Source organism: Coffea eugenioides, chromosome 1 (assembly GCF_003713205.1).
Source record: "Coffea eugenioides isolate CCC68of chromosome 1, Ceug_1.0, whole genome shotgun sequence".
Classification (NCBI taxonomy): domain Eukaryota; kingdom Viridiplantae; phylum Streptophyta; class Magnoliopsida; order Gentianales; family Rubiaceae; genus Coffea; species Coffea eugenioides.
The window spans coordinates 48,771,887-48,790,631 of record NC_040035.1 but is presented as its reverse complement, the minus strand read 5'-3'; the positions used below and the strand labels follow the sequence as shown (position 1 = coordinate 48,790,631).

The following is an 18,745-nucleotide window of genomic DNA, read 5'->3' as shown; positions in this document are numbered from 1 at the left end:
ACACTGTCCATCAGCTAATTAAGCCCACGACAAATCTCCAATATTCCTACAAATGTTGTCGAGGATTCTGAACCTGTCTAGTCTCTCCAAGCTTCGTACAAATGGGCCATAGCCGTCGCATTGCGTAATTGACGAATTGTGCGGCACAGCAGCTATCTTTTTCCATTTTTTAGAGCGTCCTAAAGTTAAGTTTGTAATCGAAGAGAATGGACCAAACAAATTCTAGCTTATCTAGCACTCTGCATAGCTCTTTGATGTTCTTCGGGAACGGCACGATTTATAGCAGGAAGATTTTTCATCCTTGAGTAAAATTGACAATGCGGCGATATCATCAAAATTCAAGAAACATCCTAGTATTGTTGAAACTAGTTTCTCACCGGCAGACTGCAGTATGCATTGTTTAAGCGCCCAAACCAACGTTAAATACTTGCACTAAATTTGCAATAATCCACAGCACAAGCCAACCACTAAATTCTCCAAACAGTTGAAAGACTGTTATACCATACCAGTAAAACAACAGAGGGCTCCTCCTATGAGATTTTACAGAATCCACTTTTAATTAGACATCAATGGCCTAAGATCAACAAAAGTGGCCCCTCAGGAAAGTCTACAATTTCGCGAGAGCCACAAAAGTAGCTTCCTCACTCAGGATCTGGGGAGCCACCAGGGACCAGCTGCAGATTAGAAGAAAATATTAGCAAAAAGGACACTTTCTTGAGTCAGCATTATTAGATAACCATTAAATATAGCCTCAAATAAAAAGACAGAAAAACCAACCGGCAGATTAGAAAGCAATACAACTAAAGGAGAAAAATAAGCTGACTCAAATGTTTTTGTCCAACTTCTCAAGACTATCAATGATATATAAATGAGAAAACAAAAAGTTTCACAAACTGCTTGTCACCACTGACCCAGCAAAACAAAGTGAATATCAGGAATTAACATGAAATATCTTGCATACTTACAATGGCAATGTTGTTTCCATTAAGCAGAATCTGGTCAAGCTTTGTTATTCGGCGCCCTTCGGAAGTGATTTCACTGCAAATTACCAACAAAGAAGAGTTCGATTGGATCAGAAACAGAACCTTGTAAACGCTGGAGTAAGAAAAGTAGTTGGGCAAAATGATAAATTTCACAAGAGACACACAGCATCCACTCCTATGTTTCTTTATCTGGTCATGGGGGTTGTCTTAAAGAGGAAAAAACAGATAAGTATACTAAATAGGGCAAATGGAGACCTCTGCTTTCAGAACACCTAAGAAACTAGAGAAATCTGGGGAAAAGTTTTCCAGAAGCATTTAACTAAATTTAACATTTTATAAAACCTTTCGACTTGTCATTATTGATGAATTTCAACCACAGATGTTAGGCTGCACTACAGAGTCTGATTCGGTTTTTGCTTGGAAGATAGTCTTATTGGAGAATCAAGATGGATGCCCACAAGGCATTGAGTAGGCTGCCAATAGAAATTTATAACCTACAGAATAATTGGTTTTCTAACATATGCTATCATCATTAAGGTAATGTTCTAATTCAGTATGTGCTACAAATGAGATTTGATAAGAATCCAACAATCCCCCAGTTCACCTTCTTTAGATAAAATTATAGATGTAAATCTTCAATTCCGGTGTCCCCTACAGCATCTTGCCAACTGCCGGTGCCATTAGTCATCATATCCATATTCCTCAAGGAGAAAGGTTCTAAACTATACGTTGTATCACTAACAAAGTTGCATCTCTAGTGCCATACTCCAAAGATATCAATGAGGTACATAGACAGGTCTAAAATAAAATTTATAACTAAGTTTAATGAAAATGATGCATTACAACGTAGTCTGGTGGAGGACAGCAACACAAACTATAAAGATTACCTCAGAACACCCTTTATATTACTCAGCAGAAATAAGGAAAAAAAAAAACCCTGTAGATGCCTTGATGCACGCACGCATACACAGAGATACGAGGTTCAAAAAGAAAAAGTGCTTTAGAGGTGAACAATACCCAAAACTACGAAATGACTTACATGCCAACACAAATCACAAGAAGCTCAAACATCCATTAAGTATCACTGAAAGGATAAATGACAGAACTCAAAAGAATTTTACAATAAGACACTATTCACACATCAGTTAGAAAGTCCCCTAGTACCTCTGGTCAAACCAGTTAACCAGACATCCGCTGACAGCCTAGCAGGTAGGGCAAATATTCCTTTGTGTTTCAGATTTAAATCCCATATCTAGCTTACAAGGCTTCATTACAAGGTTGAAATTCATTAACGCCAATAATTAAGCATGAGTATTATTTGAATAAAGTGGTGGTTATACGGAGTCAAATTGAATTCTAAGCAATCCAATGGACATGTATACCTACGTTAAGTTCGCAATGGGTACCCTTGAATTATCATAAAGTGCAAAATGGAATAATTAGACAAAAAGTGACAAATCACTCAGGCTTTCACCAGGATACATCACAAGTAAATGTGAAGGACATTTGACGTCAAAAGAAAAACACCAATTTCCTTGTAGAAAAGTTTGCCTCAGTTAAACAAAATGCTCTACCAGTTCACAGCATAAACAAGGGATTCCATTAACAAGCTTGAGAGCTCAAATTGAGCCCCTTCAGTTTACATCTAGCATTTCCCATTAATTTTCTTACTTAAGCGTGAAAACCCAAGAGAATACTGAATCCTGCAGAGACATACCCAGCTTCTTGCAAAGGACATTGACGGTTTCATTGAAATAAAGAATACACCAAATTTCATTAAAAATAAAGAATAAAACACAATAGGAATACCGAAAGGAAGACGCATGTACGTGTTAGAATCATGTAAAACATATATGCTATATAGAAGATTGAGGTAAATATAACATACTATTCAGTGACGTCTTCAAGGACCATGTTGACGTAGACATCGAAACCCCTCAGAGTACCAACCAGCTCCTTGTCTCCCTTCATTATGACCCATATCTTGGAGCCGATGCACCGATCAATCAACTCTGCATATCCAAAAGCCCTAAGGTCAATTTCGCCAATTTTCAGGTCAAATTTTTTTGGTAGTTGAAAATCAGAGAGAAATAGAGAAGCACGGAAGCAAAGCAAAGCAGACAAGTAAAGGAGGGACCTGATGGCAGAAGCTGCGAGGGATTGTTGGCCATAGGCGCGGAGACGCTGCTCACTCTCTTCTTCTATAGCTTCCCCAACTCTGTTGAACAGCAGTACTTTGTGGCTTTGCTGTGAAAAGGGTTTATGACCCGCAACGAGTGATGCGTGCACCGGAGTGTCGACACGGTGTTTCAGCCTTTTGCCTTGCCAGGTGAAATAAAATTAGGGCGCCTTTGGTTTCTAGTTGAACTAGGAATCAATTACTAAATCGCTACAGGTCGTGTTTGGTTTTTTTTTAGGTGTTGTTTGTATAATTAATGCGTCTTAGGGTGCATTTGATAAGATTGAAACTGAAATTTGATTTGGAAGTCTGAAGCTATTAAATTGTTAAATATTAAATTTAATATATTTGAGTGTATATTTTATCACTTATTTTTAAGAATAAGTTTTATTTATATAATTCAGTATCGCTTAATTAATTCACATATTTAATTTTTGGTTATCAAACGTATCCAAACATATTAAAATATGAATCTATTAAATTTAAGTGCTAAATTAAATTTTGGATTGCACTTTTAGATTTTTTTTTTTTTTTGCATTTTAAAAAAGTGACAATGTAGTATTTTTTTTTAGGGGTCTCCCTAATAAGTATCTTAAATTGAGAAAACGTATATATACAAACAAAAATTAACAATTATGAGTGTGTGTATTGAGATGGCATCTTAAGTGCAGCTTAATGATAAGAAAAAACATTTTTTAGATATATTTGTTTTTCTTTTTCAATGTAATCATTTGCTCTTTCTCTTTTTTATTATATAAATATATGGTTCTTGAAACTACAAGAAGTATCAAATCAACTTAAAATCTGAATGCATAAGTGTCTGATAAGCGTACAAAGTATGGAATTAATATGGAAGGGCGTGGATTTAATTCTTTCCCAAAATTAATTGTCATGCATTGTAGTGTATACCCACAAAAAATTTGGGAATAGAAGGGGAGGCAAACATAACCACTGAGTTTGGTTAAGTGGCCACCATAGAGGGATCTCTTCTTGGACTGGAGGTGGGGGTTCAAATTTTATCTGCAGCAAAAAAATTCAAAAGTGGTGTCAAAACACCATTTTGATCTAATAAGATTTGTATACTTATTAATCCCTAACACGAGTCTCTTTAGGCTCCTCCTCTTTAGGATAAAATAGATTATATAATTATTATCATTGCGGAAAAAAAAAAGAAAGGGGGAGGCAAACATCATTAATACGGAAAAAATCTCAAGAAGTACCCATATAGGCCCGGGCCCCTATGTGTTGTCCACGTTAGCGGCATGCATACGTACACGCACGCGAACTTACCCTTCATCAAAGGAAGACGGTTTCGTGAGACAACAATTCACAAAAAAACGATTGCTTACCATTTCTTTCTTACATTCCCAGCCTCTTCTTCAAAGCTCCAACCTCCAATCCATTCCAACACTTTCATCCAAAGTCCAAACCCCTCCTAAAACTGCACCACAACGTTTCCCCATTTTTCTTTTCTGTATTACAAAAATTTTCTACAACTCCTATTGGCTTTTGGGATTTCTTTTCCACTGGCTATCACCTATAAATATGCTCTTATATCACCATATCTAATGAATCACCAATTTCCAAAATTTCCTCACTTTTCTTCTACCCTTTCTCACCGCAACATCTCGTGATTCTCACGGCACAAGAAAGTTAATTTTCCACGCACTTGAATTAAATTTATGTATGAAGAGAAATCGACAATCAATCTATCAATCAATCAATTCCTAAGGACAATCGCCTGACGAATTCAATTTCCTCGTGAATTGTAATTTCGTAACTTCATTTTGTTGATTTTGCATCTTTTTTGGGGCTTTTGTAATTGTTTTTACCCTAAACTGTTGTTTCTTGATCCGATTCACCTTTGATCTTTGTAAGTTGACGGATTTTGATGCATATATGCTGTATTTGTGGGTTGATTAGCTAGAAAAGGAAGGATCTTTGTGATCTATTGAGGTGGGTTCAGATTAGGGTTTGTGTTGGTCGGGATGGGCTGTTTATGAATTGGGGTTCTTTGTTTTAATATTTGATATTTGTTATTGGGATTAAAAATTTGGTGGACTTATTTCTGTTCCCATTTAAATGCACCTTAACAAGCTTCTGAAGGTCTTGCTATTTTTCTTAGGGTATTTAACCATAAGGAATTCACAGGGAAAATCAGATAATGAGTTTGTGGTTTGCTGGTATCTGCCTTCATGATTGTTGTTGTCGTAGAATTATCTTTTGGTGCGAAGCATTTTACTGCTCTGGGTAAAATAATTTTGCCATTAGGGGTCTGGATTTGGAGTGTTAGTTCACATCATGTCCTGTTTCGTTGCCTCTGTGTTTTTTTTTTTGTTAAGGTTACCTCCCTGTAGTTTATTAGTCCTTACGATATACTTTGCCTTATGGAACCAACATTTCTTCAGAATTCTGGCTCCTATTGATGCTTCATAACGTCAAGGTATTTGATTATTTGCTTACGAGGTTGGTATGAACTAGAGGTGCATGCTTTTTAGAGTATACCGAATGCAAATTAAGTGCAATCCAGTCACAATTGATATGTGGGCTTTTCTTTGTCCGGTTTTGAAACTTTTCCAGCTGAATTTTTGGTTAAATTTTGGCTTGTTTTCTATCAGAAAGATTCTGCAGCGTTCTAGTTTATTTTAAGTTGTTTGTTGTAACTGGAGGTTACGCACATGACTCTTTTGTGTTCCACCATATAAATGCAGGTTTTTAGGACTGCCTTGGTGACTGTGGCTCAAGATATAGGCAATATTTCTTTGTGTGAGGCTGTGTAACTTGAAGAATTCTAAGACTGCATTACTGAATTATATTTCATAAATGCTCGTGAAGGGTTGCCAACAATTATTCTAAAAGTCGCATAAAGAATCTTTTACTTTTGATTTGCTAACTCTGATCAGTTTCATAAGAATCAGAAGCTACCAGCAAAGAAAAACTCAGTGCCTTTACTTGGTGAGTATATATGCAGTATATGATAATGCTTACTCATTTCTTCAAGTTGATTGAATTTTGATATGTAAAGTAATTGCATAGCTTATGTTGGTTGCCCTGGCGTGCCATGGTTGTTTAATTGTTTGGTTGAGGCAGGTTTCATTTGATTTTAGCAAATACATTAGGTTAATTTACCGGAGATTAATAAAACAATTTGAGAGTAGATTTGAATTGATGTTGGTATGATTTTTCAAGTTTTCTATTTCTAACTTGTTTAGGAACCTGGTAGATTATTAATAACATGATTTGACAGTAGATTTGAAATGTGATGTTTTTGTGCTCTAGTCAGTTGATTTCTTTCTGGTAACGGTCTCCTTTTGTGTGCGTGTGTGTGCATGTCCTTGACTGGTTTTAGGCACTTCTACATTATTCACCGTGTTTGAGCAGTTGAGAATTTTTCATGGAGGAATAATCTTCTGAATTAGTCTGGGCAACAAAAATTCTGCCCTGTAAACATTTTTTTTTTTTTTTGGGTTCATTCATTTTGTACTACAACCTAATAAGGCCGCTATGCTAACACTTCCATTTTAGCAACCTATTCCAGTGAACGTAGATGGCTAGTAGAAAAAGAAGCATTTCAAATGATGCAGATATGCATGCCCTCTATAAGGAATGGGATGAAGCTTCATGCCCCATATGCATGGATCACCCACATAATGCAGTTCTTCTGTTGTGCAGTTCCCATGATAAGGGCTGCAGATCCTATATTTGTGACACAAGTTATAGGCACTCAAATTGCCTTGACCGTTTTAGGAAACTTAGAGATGAAGATACTTCACCTAGTTTGAACCCCACAAACCAGCATGATATGGTTAGCACATCTAATGGGAACTTGGGGTCGAGAAGTTCAGGTGACCAGACTGAAGCTCAAGGAGATCGTGGTGATGTAACAGTTGTTGGCTCGGTAGCAACTGAAGAATTGGGAGAAAATAGTTCTCAAGTCGTGGATAATAACTTGGAGATGCAAGAAGAAACAATACAACTCAGGGATTCTACGTCTTCATGGGAAGGTGTTGGGTTGGAAGAGAACAATATGGGGAATTCTTTTGAAACTACTGCAAACTTGAGATGCCCTTTATGTCGTGGAAGTGTATTGGGTTGGAAGGTCGTGGAGGAGGCAAGAAGATACCTCAATCTAAAGCATCGAAGTTGCTCTCGTGAATCATGTTCATTCTCTGGTAATTATAGGGAACTGCGTAGACATGCAAGAAGAGTTCACCCAACTGTTCGCCCTGCTGACATTGATCCATCAAGACAGAGAGCCTGGCGGCGCCTTCAAGACCAGAGAGAGTACGATGATATAGTCAGTGCCATACGCTCTGCGATGCCAGGCGCCATTGTACTTGGGGATTATGTAATTGAAAATGGAGATAGGTTCTCAGGCGAGGGGGGCGGCAGGTTGTTGAGTACTTTCTTGTTGTTTCAGATGATTGGCTCAGTGGATTCTGAAGCTGAGCTGAGGGGTGGCAGATCAAGGCCATTGTCAAGGCACCGGCGCTCTTCTGGAGCTTTCTCTAGGCGCCGCTTTCTTTGGGGGGAGAACCTTTTAGGTCTGCAACATGATGAAGATGATGATGAAGATGATCAGGAAGATGAACCTGAGCTAAATGTGTTAAGTGATAGTGGTGAGGATGTTTCTTTAAACCCCAGGAGGCGTAGGCGGTTGACACGTTCAAGGGCTAACGAAGATCGTCAATGATGCTTGCTATAATTACTCAGCACGGATAGTTCTTCCGTGGGTGGGAAAGATTTTCCATTTAAAGGGGAGGTCGTTCTGGTTTTTGTCATAGTGTTCGGTGCCAGCACAGATTGGCTTCAAATGAAGATAGATACTGGATTGGGGAGCTGAGAACTATGGCTTGAAAATCCATCAGCTTTAGGGCAAATAATCAATGAGCAGGGGCATGCTTACCAAAGATAATCGGCTTACACTGCCGATTTGATGCAAGGTGCAGGTTGATTTTGGAAAACTTCAATTCAAATCGACTTGTTTTGAATGTCTTCCACTCACATGTATATTTCCATTTGCATATGAGAACGAGCTATTTGATTATTTGGGTGTTCTGTTATATTTGATTTTATATTTATTAGGATTTCTTTTGTCTGATGCCCTCTACCTGGGGTTCCTGGAATTTCAGTCTCATGTCATTCCACAGCTCATTTATTTATTCCAGAGTCTTTTTTGTACAAAATGTTAAAATTGCCCTTTTCAAGTTTAAATGCAATTTGGAGTTGGGAGAGAGAGTTTTATTATTATTTTAGCATAAACTTGCTGTGGAAATAAAAATGAGCTGTGGCATTGTCATTTGCCATTAACATGTGGCACTTGTCATATAATGAAATATCTATATAAAAAACTTACATGCTCCTTGTTTGGATTGCGGTTTTCCATTGAAAATTACATCATTTTTCGTGATCACATTTTCCTATTACCTTTTTCCCTCACATACATCAAGTCGCTACAGTAATTTTTTCATGAAAAATGACGGAAAATGCAATCCAAACAGGTTTGTCACTTCTCTCAGGACTTGGATCCCCCGGGAGTTCAATATTTTGCCTAGTTGCAGCACTGTTAACCATGTGAAATAATAGCCAAGGCAACAGATGCAATGAATTTTTTTTATTCTGTATTTGTTTGATTTATGTATTTTTTGAAATCGACCTAAGAAATGGAGCAATCAATCCAAAGAATCTTAAAGGAGGACGGGGAGAAGCAAGTGCTATTTTCTTTGATCTTTTTTCAATTTCTTTCTCTTTTCCTCATTTCTAATCCCTAATTAAGACCTCTGTTATAATTTGTTGAAAGCTTAAGCAATAGATCAGGTAATTCCATGAGAGAATGGTATTTTATTTAACTACTTATAAAGCACAAGCTAGTTTGACGTGATGCCATATTGTGCGTCGTCTGAAAATGCATTCATAGGATATTTGTCTGCAACCGCTTCAAATTCATTTTCCCCAGAACTCTGAAGTGAACCTGTCCTGTGTCCCCTCATTTGAGTGGGCTGTGCTGCACGTGAATCAAACTGCAGAGTCAAAAATGACTTTAACTCGCATCTCCTCTCGTTAAAGATACTACTAATTTAAGCTTTAAATATTTAATCATGTTTAATTTGAGAGTCACTAATATTTCTTTCATCATCATTCAACGATGAACTTTACTGCAGTAGTAGATATGATATTCAAAAGAGACCGTAAAACCCCATCCTTTATTCTTTGATTTACTTTGTGTGCATTTTTTGAGCAGTCACAAGTGTCATCTTCTTCGTATTCCTGTCTTTGCCTCTTTCCCTCTTCACTGTCGACCGCTGGCGATTGACCGCTACTAATATGTTGTTGTTCATGGACAAATTATTTCAATTTTTTTTTAAAAAAATTTTTATAAACACCAAACAAAATTTAGAATTGTTCTCCTCTTCTCCCACCCCTTAAAAAAACTCCCAAACTAGCTGGAAGGATCTCATGTAACATGTAGAAATGCTTCCTTTTACGAATTTAAAAAAAAAAAAAATTACCATAATGTATCGCATGTCGTTACAATTTGCTGTCAACAGAAGATAGCATCGTATTTTATTACCATGCTTCAAATGCCGCAAAAGCATCAAGAAACAAAGATGTTCATTTGACATCTTTGGATAAAAGATTAACTTTGCTGACCGGTCGAGCATTGCAAAGATCATCTGTTGAATCACCTCTCTCAAATACACCGGCAGCCCCCATTCCAGAACCTAGACATGCAAAGCAGAGAAAAGATTGGTAAAGATTGTCTACCAGAAGACTATCTATTGACTACATGATCGATCCTCTTTAGTAACAATGAAGTAGAAGAAGGTATATAACACAGTAATGGAGAGAATGTAGGGAGGGACCTATGCACATGGAAATCACACCAAAACGGCAGTCCCTGCCCCTTCGCTTCATCTCATGTAATAAAGTTGCAACACAACGAGCGCCTAACAAAATTTGCAATCCGTTATTATGATTCTGGCAATTGCGCAGATTGGTGCGTTTCACAGATCAGGATACCAGAAATTCAGGGAGACATGCAGAAGTGTCAGAACTGATCCAATTACAGATGCAGACTTTACCTGTAGCCCCCAAAGGATGTCCAAGAGCCATTGCTCCTCCATTCACATTAACTTTTTCCATGTCAAGCTCCAGTTTCTTGCAGCAATATACGTATTGCGATGCAAACGCCTGCGGAGTTCAATGAATCTAATTTAAGGTGAAAATTTCCATTAACAAAGCAGAGTTAAAATGCCTGTAAACAAATCAAGTACCTCATTTATTTCAAACAGATCAATGTCATCGACTCCAAGACCAGCAGACTTTGCCGCAGCTGGAATTGCAACTGCTGGACCTATTCCCATCACTGCAGGGTCCACTCCAGCAACGGAGAAGCTCCTGCATGAGAAGCAACAGCAAGTTGATGTCTACTCTTGAGAGCAATTCAGGCATGCTCAACATTCCTAACTCTTGATTAGAATAATGCATTATGCCAAGCATTTTATTCGCATCTCAGAAAACATCATTCTTTCGTTTTCATTTTCTTCTCCGATACTATTCGACATTCAGAAATGACTGTAGCTGCTTCCGCAGAGAGAAGGAATTGACCTGTCTCAGGAATCACCAAATGCTAATTTAATGTGCTTTTGTGTATAGAAAAATATTTAATCTAGCTTAATCATACTAAATATACATTGTTATGGTAGCCAAGTGCCTCCAATTCTTTTATGACTCTTAAATCAGTCTCTCTGCTTGTTGTGGAATTTCATGAGTAAATTAACTTGTCAGTAAGTTTCAATTGAACATAGCATGGCCTATTGCAATAACGATTAGTTCCAGGAGAAACGACAAACCTTCAGTCCAGACTAATTCCTTTGGAAAATAAGAACATCAGATAAACATGATAACTTTAGTGGGTGAAGATCATAGATTTAGCATTAGCAGCCACAGGTAAGTAATTGATAAAATCACAAGAGTTACAGGATTTGTTAGCCAAGCTAAATACATATCTTCAAAAGGACTTCAAAATAGTGGGCATATAAGGTGGGCAAGCTACATTAAGCATTCAAAAGATTGGCACAGATATAATAAAAATTAAACAAATGTATTTATGAGTTTGGTACCTTTTTTTTCAAAGTTTCAACCTTTTTGTATCCAATGATACATTTGAAAGGACCTTTGTGCTTTTAATTGAAACAGAAATCTGGTAAAAGTTTCTTATCAGTTGGTAATGAGTGGATTCTTTGTACCAGAAAACAACCCAATACATCCAAACAAGGTGTACAGGGAAGTCTCTAAATACAATGCGGTTGATATACATCTAGTACTACAAATAAGGCCCATGACATCCTCTCACTCTTTATAGATCAAGAGTCAAAAATGTCATCAGATTAAGGATATGTCAAGGAGTATAAAGGTGGTTAACAAAAATTGAGAACTAAGAAAGGATTATCATTAAAGCTATATCAGCTTACAAAAAATAGTAGCTCGATAAAATTAACTGCCGAGGTACATGCCAGTTCTCTATAAAAAGTTGAAAAAACATCTATAAGAAGGTATACCAGCTTGCCACAACATGCATACCTGAATATTCCAAGAATTGGAAGCCCCTTTTCCATTGCTAGACTCCTTTTCATCAGAAGAACTGCACCTGCTCCATCACTTATCTGACTAGCATTCCCTACAAATGGTATACTTGTTCAAACAGACTTCAATAAAAGCATGAAGATATGAAGGCACTTGGCAGTGTCTAATGTCCACTAGAGCTAAACAGTACTTGAGTACCAGCAGTCGTAGTTCCATCTTTCTTGAACGCAGGTTTCAACTTTGCCAGATCTGTCAAGTTTGTGCTTGGCCGAATGCCATCATCCACTGAAACTGTAACTGGCTTCTCCTCTCCATTTTGAGGGTCCTTGATCTTTCATGGTAATCTCAGTTAGAAAGCATTAACGGAGGACTTACATTTGGGCTTCATATTCTTTTCTATGTGGGCTACATAAACAACAATAAAAAGATAGGCTTCACTTTCAAAGATGAGTCTACCTTGGTGAAAACTGGGATGATTTCGTCTTTAAATTTACCAGATGCAGTTGCTGCAGCAGCACGCTTGTGAGACATAACCTATTGTTGCAATATTAGGAGTTCAAAAAATTTTCTCCCACCAAATCATGCATCAGAAGATAATAAATAGAAAGGTCCATGACTTACAGCAGCCTGGTCTTGTTCTTGCCGTGTTACCCCATACCGCTCTGCAACATTTTCAGAAGTAATGCCCATAGGGAGAAGACAGTCCCGGGCTTGTGGAAAAGAGTCAACCTGTCATACAAATATCTCCAGTTGAGGATGCTACTTCATAAATCAGAAGATCTGTTCCAAAAAGTAAAGAGTAGAGTAGAGCTGAGCTTACTCGTGGATTAGCTTGTTGGATGCTAACATTGGAATTAGTGGTCATTGACTCTAACCCAGCCCCAATCCCTGCATGGGAAAGAATTAAACAAGAAATTTGAATAAAACTATCACCAGTTATTATTTCAAAAGGTAATTTTTTTTTTACCTATGTCGTAGAAACCAGCTTTAATGCATGCAGCAACATCAGCAACTGCCTGGAGGCCAGAAGAGCATTGTCTATTGACAGTTCTGATGGGCACAGTTTCTGCAAAAAGGTACAAAATTATACAAGAGACAACCACAACTTGCAAGTAGAGGACATTGAAGATAAATGCAGACAATAACCAGCAAAAGGAATTATTTCCCGTGTCTGTTAGAAAGGAATTATAACAGAAATAGAATGTCCATTTCATTTAGTTTATCCTCTTAAACCAATCATAAAATGATTCCAATTTAGAAGGCTGCTACTATAAATATTCGTACAACTTATATTCAGCAATATTGTTTCTCTTCCTGGTTGCCAACTAAAATCAAAGCATCACATGTCCACTCATCCAGACAACAAATTAAACACAAAAGGAAAAAGAATGAACTATTTACCAGGAAAACCAGCATAGAATGCAGCCATCCTGCATTCAGTTGCTCTTTGTGAACCTGGAGCTACAACAGTGCCCACAACTATATCCCCCACCTCACTTGGGTTAATATTTGTCTTGTCGATCAAGGCCTACAATGAATGATAAATGTAGGATGATACACTATAATTGTTGAATGAGAAGTTCCAATTATAGAAGTGGATAACAAATGCTATAATAATAGAAGATAGAACAAGAAGGGGCAGCTGACTTAAGAAGCAAAGACAGAGAAATCTAAGCATGAGACGTTCCAAATAAGACACTTATTTATTGTTAATCTAAATTATTATTCAGAAAATACATTTCTGTTTTAAAAACTTAAAACGTTTTTGGCTGCTACAATATTCTAACCAAAATCACTTAGAGCTGTGACCTTGAACAACATGAAAATCTGTTCTGCAACTGACCTTCAGAACTGGAGCGAGTAAATCATCCGCAAGGGTATTTTTGAAGCCACCACGTTTTGATTTGCATATCGCAGTCCGATATGCCCTGTAGAACATGACTTGTGGTTATCAAACTGACGGTAGAAGAGCCATTTGGCACAAAATGAGACAAAACAATCTTGACTGCAAGTAACTTACCCTACAATGACTACGTCATCTCCAAAAGCAGCTGTCCTCTGGTAAGCAGCACTATCCCCGGCCAGACAAATTGAAGGCTAGTCGAGTATCCCAAAATAAATTATACAAAAAAAAAAGGTATGAGAATCGAAAAGTACAATATTGTGTCATGACTGCAAGTTCTGGGTAATAGACAAATGATGATCATAGGAAAGTCTGTGATACAGTTTAGTTCCCCCAAAAGAAAACTTGTCTAGAAGAATCTAAAACAAAGTCTTGAGCACAGATTTAAGAGATGTTCTTTAGCTTGAAAGCCACGGATTGATTATCATATTATGAAGTTGGATCACATCAAAAGTTATGCTACCAATTCTAATTGCAATCTTGCGTAAAATAAGCAAAAACTTATGATTCGCGCACTAGCTTAGAAGTGATTGCTTTGGCAGAATAGCATGAAGCAATCCATACTCTTTAAATAAGAAAGTTCTTTACTTGTTTCAACTGCCGTTGAAATAACACAGCAAAATACCATCCTCCCAACATCCAACTATATAACAGGGTAATGCTAGCTAGTAACATAACACAGTAGACATCAATTAACTTCTAAACTTAGTTCCAGCATTCCATCAAGCAAACTGTTGACAGTCATTATTCTCAAAAAAAAAAAAAAAGATCTTCTCTTTGGGTAATGAAATTATTGCAATCACCCTCCATTTGACGTAAATTCTAGCCCCCGCCGGGCCACAACCATCCATTAATAACGTGATTGATCTAAAATTTTCATTTCAGAATATATTTGAGCAATAGAATTATAAAGCTTACAGAAATTGAAGAAGATTCTTCATGGGTCAGCTGATGAGAAAAGCAAGAAGTGGGTTGCAGGTGTTCCAGCAAAACTTTTTGTCTGAAGATAGCTTTCTCCATTTCCTGGCTTCCTCCAAGTTCTCACCAACTCTTTTTCACCCTCTCTTTGTTTCTCCTTCCCTTTTTTCTTGATCAATTAATCAACGATGTTAAAGCCCACTTTGCACTCGAATAAGCTAATTTGGCAAGATACTCGTATATATAGAGTGGAGTGGAGGTAGCAGCCTTAAATGCAATATGGCCTTCAAATTTTATCGCTGACCAGCAACTTTAATGGTAAATAAGTTTTAAAAACCGAAATTGCTGTGGCGTTTTTGGGTCAAGTTCAACTACCGAAAGCTTGTTGGTATTAGTCTTTTTCGTTTTTGGCGTTGGTCTTGGTTTTGGGTATGTGTGTCTTCACCGATGATTTTGCAGTAATGCACTTGTCTGCCTGTGGGGACTTTGGCATTATGAAATGCATGAAGAACGTGGTGGGCAGGGCAGCGTGGGTGGATATCTCAATCCGAGTTTTCCCTGCTTTTGTTGCATTTGCTCCGAAAGTTCAATGGGAATCACACCGTGGAAACTAAGAAAGAAAACTCATGGAACTTTTGACGAAGCTACACTTGATCTTCGTGTGGAAATTAAGAAAGACCTTAGCTTTATTAGACTTGTTACTGTCATTTGCACTCAGCACCCCCAGATTATTCTTAAACTATAAATTACAACACGATGCAACCCTTCTTTTATTATTTATTTAAACTTGTATTAATAGGGGAACGATGGAATTTTAAAAAGTGGAGAGAGGGCAGGGGACTAAATTCAAAATCTCTAATTCTTGAGATCTTTACCTTAATCAAATTCGAAAATAAAAATAATAAGAACTTTTTATTTTATTTTTTAAAACTACATGAAGTACTCCTTTCACCATAGCAACTCGACAGCGTATACATGCATCCATATATATATATATATATAATTTTTAACTTTTTTTTAATATAAGTGAGAGGGTTTGAACCCGAAATGTTTGGATTAAGGATTATTTGCCAAAATTTATTTGCTTACATCATCATTACAATTTCCAACACACCTTTTTATCTTCACAATTACCTTTTTATTTCACATACATCACATCACAAAAAGTGCTACAGTAAAAATATCTCAAATAATTTACAATCCAAACAGAACCCTTATAGTACTTCTCTTTCTCTCGAACCACCCAACCCATCCCATTTTTATATATTCTTGTATTTAATATCTTTCTTACTTTTTTCTAGTAATATAAATATCAATATAATATTAAAAAAATATAAGCATTTATGTGGCTACTGAAAAAAGGCCAACGAGCGCAATTCACTTAGGTAAGGAGCTTATGGTCTTTTTAATTGCAAAGGGCTAACTAGTTTGCAACTTAATTTAGGCTATTGAGAAAGTCTACAATAAACTATAAAGCGTGAGATACTATGTTGCTATAACTTATAGTTTAGGGGGCAAAGTATTAAATTAATCATGAGTAGTTTAGGCGTGCAAATTACAACTACCCCTTTTAATTCATCTTAATTGAGTTAAAATAAATTTGTTAAGATTTCAAATATTTTTTAAGCTGTTTTTATTTGACTTCTCTTGCCCCATTTGTTTTAAAGGGTTTCATGGTGGTGTGTGGGTCATGATCGTTGATTTGTAGAAAGAAAAGAAAGAAGGTCTCCATTTTCTAGACTTATTCCAACTTCAATTCCCTTGAAGTTTCGGGGAATTATTCAAGCTTAAGAAATTCATCAACAAGCCATGAAATTAACAACAACCCTAAGCCCTCAAACATGCTTTTTTTAATCCAAGGAGCAAATAGTTAAATAATTTTAGGTAGTTAATGGGATTATCAAACATCTTCTTCAAGTCCTCATAACAAGTCCAATTGACTCTAGGGGGGGGGGGGGGGGGGACGATCAGGAAGGCCTACTAAATTATAATTAATTAAAGTGAGTTGTTTCAAATCCAGAATAAATGAAATAAAAAACAGAGTGATGGCTGTATTTATTAAAAAAAAAAGGTATACTATATAAAATCCCAAGTGTTGCAACAACATCTCTCGTATTTCTTTCTGCACTTACGGGGCCAAATTGGCATCTGAGCCTTGATTTTGTTGCACCGTGACTTGTAAGATGGCTATCAAAGGTTAGGTATGCTTGTACAATTCATTGCTCAGTCAAAAGAATAGAACATGGAAGAAGAACAGCGAGTAATTCAATTGTCTGATTTCTTTCCTTCTACGTCTTCACAACTTCATTTAAGATTTGATCTACATTCATTCATGATGAAATAGCCAGTATTCAGTTGCAGTGAGCTCTTATCAAACACCAGTACCAGAAAAAGGAGAAACAAAAACAGAATTGTACACTTCCAAAGTCGAAAAACTTTCTTCAGCTTTCTTGGAATCGAAAAACTGCTCAACTACCGGTACGGGTTATGGAGACTACGACAGGGAGGTACTTGTCCAGGACATGTAATGTGGTCAGGCATAACCTAACTAACATCTTGTACCTCGCCGCCTCGGTGGTTAGGCATAAGCCGCATAACCACACAAATTTAAGAAGCTTTCTACAGATGAATTTGAGTCAAGTCTTTGATCGAACTATTGGCAGTCAAAATCAAGTAGCTATTATTAAATACTTCGAACTCGACTCAAACTCGGTCCTTTTTTTTTTTGTCTCCTTTGTAGATGACTAATCGAACTTCCAATTCTAAATTTTCTTAGACAAGGCAAACAACCGTAGGGCCGGACGATTGGATTCAAAACCCAGCTTCTCTTGGGTAAAGTGAATTAGTTCTTGACCGGAGCAAACTCTGCGTTGGCTATTAGATTACAGACTGAGTGGTTGAAGGATCGCAACCGTCAGAATCACCCATTAGTGGATGAGGGGACCTGGACCGTTCTCGTTTGTCCCCGGCTAGCTTGCAAGGAAGGAGTCCGTTCAAGGAAAGTGCATCCGCGACCCCAGGGGTAATCAGTAATCACCCGACCTTTTACTGTCTTGTCTCTCGCATTCGTGCTAAATATGTTGGCGCGATTGCCTTCGATACAAGGCTATGGCAATTCGCACCCAGTCGCACCGACCCGATCGTGGGGTATTATTCACTTGGAAAAAATGTTTTGAAAATTCCATTGCAGATCAGCAAAACCATATGCTGTATACTCTAATTTCTCTTGCGGTCAAAAGGTGAGCATATTAGCGAAACTTGCCATTGAAGATGTAAAAGTGGTTTAGCTCTTGTGTTACAAAACTTGTCTTTTAATTCTTCTATCTTCAAATTGCTTTTTGTTTCTTGTTTTTTTTTTTTTTTTTATCAAAATGGGTTGTGTGCTTATTATTTCACTTATTATGTCCAGATGAAAAACCAAAGAAATTTTATGTGTAGTTTGTTTTGTCAGTATATGAATTATAAAGCATAGTTATACATCAAGTAAATGCATCTACAGACTGAAATTTTGCAATTATTAACATAATTCTAATGTAGCAATATACTACTCAAAGATTTTGAGGTAAGTACGAATAATTTATCTTTTTTTAACATGGTAAAAATAATTGAAATGTGAGATACCATACAGTACATTAGTTGTGGTCATATTGATGCACGACTCTCTAATCAGCTTTAGGCTTTGTTTGGGAGTTTAGGATAGAAAAGAAACTAAGGAAAAACTTAAATTATGAGAGAAGAGAAGAGAATAATGATATGTTGTTTGAGAGTTTTAAAAATTAGTGGAATAATTTTGGATACGGAAGTCATTAAATATTTATTCAATGACTTTTTAAGGACAAAATGGGTATTTTGAAAATATTTGACAAGCTTCCTCAAAGTTTCCTTTCATTTCCGTCCAATTTGCGAGAAAAAGTTTTAACTACTGTGACGCTACATTTCATTCTTTTGAATCCTCCTATTTCCTTCATTTTTTTTCTTATTAAAAACTAACAAACAAAGAAAATTTTGTTTGGATAGGAATGATTTGAAAAAAAATAATTTGCTTGCATCATTCCAACACACCTTTTTATCTTCTCAATCACCTTTTTATCTCACATACATCACATTACATATAATGATTCAGTAATTATTTTAAATAAATATTTCAAATAATTGCCTATCCAAACAGACTCAATT

The 18,745-nt window shown here is 36.8% G+C and overlaps 3 protein-coding genes across 5 annotated transcripts; 1 reads left to right on the top strand and 2 right to left on the bottom strand.

The window, feature by feature from the left end:
• Nucleotides 1-328: 328 nt before the first annotated feature.
• Nucleotides 329-3,318, bottom strand: LOC113764021 (sm-like protein LSM5). Its single transcript, XM_027308056.1, has 4 exons — nucleotides 3,121-3,318; nucleotides 2,872-2,995; nucleotides 966-1,038; nucleotides 329-674 (listed from the first exon to the last, which is right to left on the bottom strand). Exons 1-4 carry the CDS (start codon nucleotides 3,152-3,154, stop codon nucleotides 642-644), a joined length of 264 nt encoding a protein of 87 aa, XP_027163857.1. The 5' UTR covers nucleotides 3,155-3,318; the 3' UTR covers nucleotides 329-641.
• A 1,177-nt stretch (nucleotides 3,319-4,495) lies between these two features.
• On the top strand, nucleotides 4,496-8,396 carry LOC113751506. 3 transcript variants are annotated; one of them, XM_027295541.1, is made up of 2 exons: nucleotides 4,496-4,930; nucleotides 5,874-8,396. In XM_027295541.1, the coding sequence occupies exon 2, from the start codon at nucleotides 6,710-6,712 to the stop codon at nucleotides 7,853-7,855; it is 1,146 nt and encodes a 381-aa protein (XP_027151342.1). In that variant the 5' UTR covers nucleotides 4,496-4,930; nucleotides 5,874-6,709; the 3' UTR covers nucleotides 7,856-8,396. The 3 variants fall into 3 exon arrangements, with proteins under 3 accessions (XP_027151342.1, XP_027151357.1, XP_027151350.1); XM_027295556.1 differs by having other exon boundaries at nucleotides 4,496-6,117; nucleotides 6,701-8,396; XM_027295549.1 differs by having other exon boundaries at nucleotides 4,496-6,117; nucleotides 6,688-8,396.
• A 1,155-nt stretch (nucleotides 8,397-9,551) lies between these two features.
• On the bottom strand, nucleotides 9,552-15,021 carry LOC113751040 (3-ketoacyl-CoA thiolase 2, peroxisomal). The gene is made up of 14 exons (XM_027294891.1): nucleotides 14,570-15,021; nucleotides 13,769-13,845; nucleotides 13,592-13,676; nucleotides 13,150-13,276; nucleotides 12,716-12,814; nucleotides 12,569-12,636; nucleotides 12,370-12,477; nucleotides 12,205-12,282; nucleotides 11,947-12,079; nucleotides 11,746-11,842; nucleotides 10,437-10,560; nucleotides 10,245-10,353; nucleotides 10,026-10,109; nucleotides 9,552-9,884 (listed from the first exon to the last, which is right to left on the bottom strand). The coding sequence occupies exons 1-14, from the start codon at nucleotides 14,669-14,671 to the stop codon at nucleotides 9,775-9,777; spliced, it is 1,401 nt and encodes a 466-aa protein (XP_027150692.1). The 5' UTR covers nucleotides 14,672-15,021; the 3' UTR covers nucleotides 9,552-9,774.
• Nucleotides 15,022-18,745: the final 3,724 nt, after the last annotated feature.

What these genes read in the sequence shown, in the direction of transcription:
- LOC113764021 (XM_027308056.1), bottom strand. Translation starts at nt 3,154, where the DNA reads ATGGCCAACAATCCCTCGCAGCTTCTGCCATCAG. An exon ending in CTCGCAGCTTCTGCCATCAG is followed by an intron (nt 2,996 to 3,120) that starts GTCCCTCCTTTA and finishes TTGGATATGCAG; the next exon opens with AGTTGATTGATCGGTGCATC. An exon ending in ATGGAAACAACATTGCCATT is followed by an intron (nt 675 to 965) that starts GTAAGTATGCAA and finishes TCTAATCTGCAG; the next exon opens with CTGGTCCCTGGTGGCTCCCC.
- LOC113751506 (XM_027295541.1), top strand. Translation starts at nt 6,710, where the DNA reads ATGGCTAGTAGAAAAAGAAGCATTTCAAATGATGCAGATATGCATGCC.
- LOC113751040 (XM_027294891.1), bottom strand. Translation starts at nt 14,671, where the DNA reads ATGGAGAAAGCTATCTTCAGACAAAAAGTTTTGCTGGAACACCTGCAA. An exon ending in ATTCTATGCTGGTTTTCCTG is followed by an intron (nt 12,815 to 13,149) that starts GTAAATAGTTCA and finishes ACCTTTTTGCAG; the next exon opens with AAACTGTGCCCATCAGAACT. An exon ending in TGTGATTTCCATGTGCATAG is followed by an intron (nt 9,885 to 10,025) that starts GTCCCTCCCTAC and finishes TTGCATGTCTAG; the next exon opens with GTTCTGGAATGGGGGCTGCC.